Source organism: Gordionus sp. m RMFG-2023, chromosome 5 (genome assembly GCF_954871325.1).
Source record: "Gordionus sp. m RMFG-2023 chromosome 5, tfGorSpeb1-WG-v2, whole genome shotgun sequence".
Classification (NCBI taxonomy): Eukaryota; Metazoa; Nematomorpha; class Gordioida; order Chordodea; family Parachordodidae; genus Gordionus; species Gordionus sp. m RMFG-2023.
Window position 1 is genome coordinate 23,069,976 of NC_088779.1, and position 6,365 is coordinate 23,076,340.

The 6,365-nt window shown below is 24.7% G+C and overlaps 1 protein-coding gene across 1 annotated transcript; it reads left to right on the plus strand.

Annotated features, from left to right (window-relative positions):
• The first annotated feature begins 4,294 nt into the window (after window positions 1-4,294).
• LOC135930258 (uncharacterized) lies at window positions 4,295-4,936 on the plus strand. Its single transcript, XM_065467038.1, has one exon. It carries the CDS (start codon window positions 4,295-4,297, stop codon window positions 4,934-4,936), a length of 642 nt encoding a protein of 213 aa, XP_065323110.1.
• The last annotated feature ends 1,429 nt before the right edge of the window (window positions 4,937-6,365 follow it).

Consider the following 6,365-nt stretch of genomic DNA (forward strand, 5'->3'; position numbering starts at 1 on the left):
GGAACTTTGCGTAGGCTTTTTTAATCATTTTATTAACTTCTCCCAGGGTTCCTTCTCCAATGAAGATAGCGCGATTGCTAAACGCACAGTATCCTCAAAAGTAATATTTCCTTCGGTATATTTTGACCAAAGTTCTTTGTCCAGCTCAGGCAACTTTACTTTTAAGATAAAATGTCTGTTAAGAGTTCACCAACCGGCGATTTAAAATACATAAGAGCAAATACTTTTCAATTTGAATAAAGATAATAGTGTAACTGCTTCTTATGTATAAAAATTTAGCGATGTAAAAAAATATTCGAAAAATCTAATATTTTTTCTAAATTGTCAAGTAAAATTGGATAATTTATGTTATCTTGGTAATTAGGAAAGTAAAAATTTTAAATTTTAATTAAATTATCAGTGCCTATTAAGGCTAATTAAATCTTTTTTTATTTTGATTAACAATATTTTTTACTTTGAAAATGAGTTCCATATTATATAGGTAATCCTGAATATTAAGTTTTTCTTTGACGAATTCTGGAATATGAAATTGAGTAGGTGTTGATGTTTCTTCGTTTTTCTTTGAGAATATCTTCTTTGAGTCTTCGTTGGGCATAATATAATTTTAACCTTTATATTTAATACATCTCTAAAAGAAAATAACTCATCGCCAAATGAAATGTTTGATAAAATAGTATTTATTTAAGTATAAAATATATTATATGTTTGAAATAAGAAAATATATACCCATATATACTTTTACAAATTTTTTTTATCTATTTAATCTATTACAATAAATTGGCTTAAACCCAAATATAAAAAATACAATTTATGTTTATTTTAATAAACTCTTTTTTAAGCATAAAATTTATTAAAATTGTGGTATTTTACCCGATGTCATTATTCAAAGGTATTTTTCCCGGTATCTTTGCCCATGGGTAATTTTATTCGACAATATTTTTGTCCAGGGTATATTTCCTCGGGTTTTTTTTATCCAGAATATTTAGTTTAGGATGTGTCTAAAGTGTTTAGTTTAGAGAAACCTAGTAACACAACTGTTATTAATCGCTGTTTATTATATAGGCAATATAAAGATTTATAAAACTTCAAAATTTAAAAAAGTTAATTATATTTTTAAATGAAATTAAAATTATAATATGGTTATTTTTTTATTGCCATAGATATGGATAATATTATAACCGAAATTGAAATAAATAATGATCGCAATCCCTGCATAATTATAGTAAAATAACGTATATAATATATCGTATGTTAGTAAAATATTGGATCCAATATTATTTTGATACGTTTCACTCCTTATATTTTTCTGCATTTTTCTGTCAGAATTGTTTTTATTTTTTATAAAGTATAGATAAAAACCTATCATTAATCAGTTTGATAATTATTTTAATCAGTAATAGTGAAATAAATGGTTAGTTAAGATTTGTTTTTTTAAATTATATTTTGCTCCTAAAATAAAAGTATTAAAGTGGCATGTTATGTGGGTCGTTTTTTTGTGTTAAATTGTAAATTCATTCATTTTTGGGTTTTTTTGATTATCTTGCGCAATCATTCTTTTAATATATTATTATTCTTTGTAAAAGAAATAAAAAAGAGTAATTATAAAAATTGTTTATGTCATATGTTTTGAAATTAATTAGATTATTTATTTATTTGTAATAGATATAAAAAGAGTAAAAATTGAAAAAATGATTATTATTTTTGCTTCCTTCACAAAGCTAGAACCATAATTAAGATCAGCAAAGCTTATTTGAAAAGGATGACAATCACCGTCATTAAGTATATTCACTATAAACAAGCTTACCTCACAAACCTATACCTATCCCCCTAAAAATTCATATTTTTAATTGCAGTGGTACTCCCTTTATATATTTTCAAAAGAATAACTTAAATTAGCAAAACTCTGTAACCAACTATCAAAGATTTGTGAATATAAAGTTTTACGTTTTAGAACATTTACAAAAAACCCTCATTTACAATAAACGCAATATTATAGTATATTGTTCGGAATGAATATGAGTTAGCTAATATCAGGTCCCATTTAAAAGTTAGCAGAATATTATACAGAAAAGGATTTTTTTGAAAATCAATATATTATCTACAAAAATGTAATGGATAACATTCTAAACAATTATACCCTACTCCCTAATTAATCCCCCCCCCTTCCCCCGCTGATATTGACCACGGTGGTAATATCTTTATGGAAATCCAAATGAACAAAACCTAACAGGGGAAGTGTTAAGTTAACTACTGGAAGGACAAAAATTTTGAAAGTTGGAAAAGCGACAGGACAGGACCGACTGTGGCATTTAAATTTTAAGGGAATGAATAGTTAATATTCACATAAATATAGTAAGGAATAATGAAAAAAGATAAAATAATATTTAGATTTTTATTTTATGTTATTAATAAATTATTGTTGTTAAATCTTTATTCTTTTAATTCGCGAATTTTGATCGGTCATAGTTTAACTTAATAAAAATTCTTTGCACTCCGGCAATCAGATGAGTTGATAAATAAATGAAAAATCAAATTATTTTCTGCCCCGCTCTTTTTCTTAAAGCCTATGGAGGTCTGTAACATTTTTCGAAATGTTGCGCGTTCAAGTACGTGTGGCTTGCGCACAATCGTGTAGAGGGTAGACGACTAAATAATAGTTTTAGTCGAAAAATTCGACTAAAAACTTTAGCAACTAAATTAGTCTATTAGTTGACTAATTTGGTCGACTAATTTAGTCGACTAAAACGATTAATATAGTCGACTAAAGCGGCTAATTTATTCGACTAAAACGACTAATATAGTCGACTAAAGCAATCGACTAAAACGACTTTAGATTAATTTAGTGGACTAAAAGAACTAATTAAGTCAACTAAAATTACTAATTAAGTGACTAAATTAAGTCATAATCATTATTTTTGAACTTTTTTTAAATTTTTTAGGTAAAAATATATGTTGTAAAGATGTAAAAATAAAATTTCAGTGAAGATGTACCATCATAGAAAAATTTAACAAAATCGTTATTTTTGAAAAGTAAATAGGTGAAAATTTATATATTATAAATGTGTTATAATAAAATTTCAGTGAAGATGTACCATATAAAAGTGACAATTGTCATAATCGTTATTTGTGAACTTTTTTGAATTTATTTAAAACAAATAGGTAAAAATATATATTGTAAAGATGTTAAAATAAAATTTCAGTGAGGATGTACTATAGAAGAGTGACAATTGTCATAATCGTTGTTTTTTAACTTTTTTAATTTTTTTTAAAGTAATTAGGTAAAAATATATATTATTAAAATAAAATTTCAGTGAGGATATAGCATAGAAAAGTGACAATTGTCATAATAGTTATTTTTGAACTTTTTTGAATTTTTCCAAAGCAAATAGGTAAAAATATATATTGTAAAGATGTTAAAATAAAATTTCAGTGAAGATGTACCATAGAAGAGTGACAATTGAATCGTTATTTTTTAACTTTTTTTAATTTTTTTAAAGTTAGGTAAAAATATATATTGTAAAGATGTTAAAATAAAATTTCAGTGAAGATGTACCATAGAAGAGTGACAATTGAATCGTAAATTTTTAACTTTTTTTAATTTTTTTAAAGTTAGATAAAAATATATATTGTAAAGATATTAAAATAAAATTTCAGTGAAGATGTACCATAGAAGAGTGACAATTGAATCGTTATTTTTTAACTTTTTTTAATTTTTTTAAAGTTAGGTAAAAATATATATTGTAAAGATGTTAAAATAAAATTTCAGTGAAGATGTACCATAGAAAAGTGACAATTGTCATAATCATTATTTTTTAACTTTTTTGAATTTTTTTAAAGTATAAATAGGTAAAAATATATATTGTAAAGATGTTAAAATAAAATTTCAGTGAAGATGTACCATAGAAATGTGACAATTGTCATAATCGTTATTTTTTATCTTTTTTTAAAGTAAATAGGTAAAAATATATATTGTAAAAATGTTAAAATAAAATTTCAATGAAGATTTACCATAGAAAAGTGACAATTGTCATAATCATTATTTTTTAACTTTTTTGAATTTTTTTAAAGTAAATAGGTAAAAATATATATTGTAAAGATGTTAAAATAAAATTTCAGTGAAGATGTACCATTCCCCGAATACTACGGTGCCCCCTTGGCCGATTACATAATCCATCAAAGAGGAAGGAACAAAAAGGATGATTAGGAATTAAAATCTAAAATTATACCGCTACTAGAACATAATAATGGATTGACGATAAAAAATATAGTGGAAAATTTACCACCTCATCTCAAAATGAGTGATTCGGGAATATCTAGATGCCTTAAATCAATGGGATGGAGCAGGAAAAGGATTGGAAAAGAACCCGATAGACGGAATTCTCCAGATGTTATAAATATTCGTAAAGAATATTGCCTAAATATGATGAACGTGCCATTTCAAAATATATTCTATTTAGATGAAACAGGCTTCAATTCCCACGTCATTTCCCACTGTAGATGGGCACCTCTGGGAAAGAGGCCATCCGTCAAACTCCCTTCAAAGGGGAAAAAAGTATCGGTTTTATGCACCATAGGAATTAATGGTTTCAAAAAATACATGGTTATAGACAGGGCATTTACATCAATAAAATTCAAAACTTATCTGGATGAATTATCATACATTTTACCGTTGAATTCGCTACTAATAATGGATAATGCGCCCATTTACCGAGCTCATATAATAACAGAAAACTATCAAAATATAGTATATCTTCCACCCTATTCCCCTCAATTAAACCCCATTGAGAATTTTTTTGCCGTTTTGAAAAATCAGTATCGTTCTATATATCCCAAACCCAATAACAGAATTCATATAATTGAGGCAATTACTAGCCTATTACTTAATTTCACTAATTTCAATTTCACAGCCTTCTATTCACATAGATATGATATATAGAAGAGGGAATCCGATCTATTCCTTTAAACAATTAATTTAATAAATTATTACACTATATTATTATATAATATAGATATATTTTTTCGTTATATTATGTGCAATACAAATAGAAAAATAAATATTTTTTGATCTTTTATTATGTAAATAAAATATACATTAAATAAAGATTTCACAAGTCATTTTCGAAACTTTAATATAAGAAAGGTAAATTTGATAGAAAATAAAATAAACAATGAAGAAATAAGTTGAAAATGATCATATGAAAAAAGTGTTTATAAAAAGTTTCGGGATAATATTATATTTTATTTATTTTGTTATTTTTTTATAATTTTTATTTTTTTAATATTAATTTAATTGTTTATATTTTTAATAATAATTTTTCTCCAAGATAAAAAAAATAAATAGCTTAAAATATTTTTTTCTTATAATTATCGTCTAGATGGCAACAAAGGGGAGGGGAATAATTTTATATTTTTGGATATAAAATTCATTGTTTTTTAAATAATTTTTTTTTACCAAGGCAGGGGGGGGGAGGGGGTATTTTAATTTTAATTTAAGAAAAGATATTAATTTTTAGAATATACTGATGGAATAAAAAGATTAATTTTAAGAATAGTATTGTAATTGTAAAATTTTAAATCATGATTTAAATCAGAGACCTGTAGAGTACCATGTGCAAGGTCCTGCCGGGATTTTTTTTAAAAAAAATTGGATTTGGGCTGGGTGGGGCCGAATATTTTTTAAGAAAATTCGAGACGGGTCGGGTGGGCCTTAGAAATTTTTTTATATAAATTTATCAATTTTATGATTAATTTTTTATGTAAAATGTAAATATTTTATTTTATTTATAGAAACTAGATACCATATAATAAATATCGATTAATTAGAGAAATTATAAAAATCAATTTTTGTATTTAAATTAATTCGAGCTGGGCTGATAAATTTTTTTTAAAAAAAATTTCGTTCCGTCCGGGTTAAATTTTTTTAAAAATATTTCTGGCCGGGCCGAGTCTGAAAAATTAGGCCCAATGCAGATCACTAATTCAAAGCTATTATTTGAATATTTTGTTATACAATATTATCACCTTCTTATAGCAATTATATTGAAGTCAATATAATTGCAAAATATTAGAAGTTAAATTTCATAATTATAAAATAGTATAGGGGAGACTTGGGTTAGGTAAACCCCGGGGCTTGGAAAACCATTTAATCTCATTTTAAAATTAAATACACCAGAAGGTTAAAATTTTGTCCTAATATAGCTTTTATTAATAAATGATTGCTAAAAATTTTATTTAGAAATAAAATTTTGTGAAATTTTCAAAAGATTTTTTACATGACAGAATTTTAATTTTTATTAAAATATATATAATAATTTATATATTTTAAATTTTATTGAAAAGTTTATAAACTCTTCTATAATTTGAAT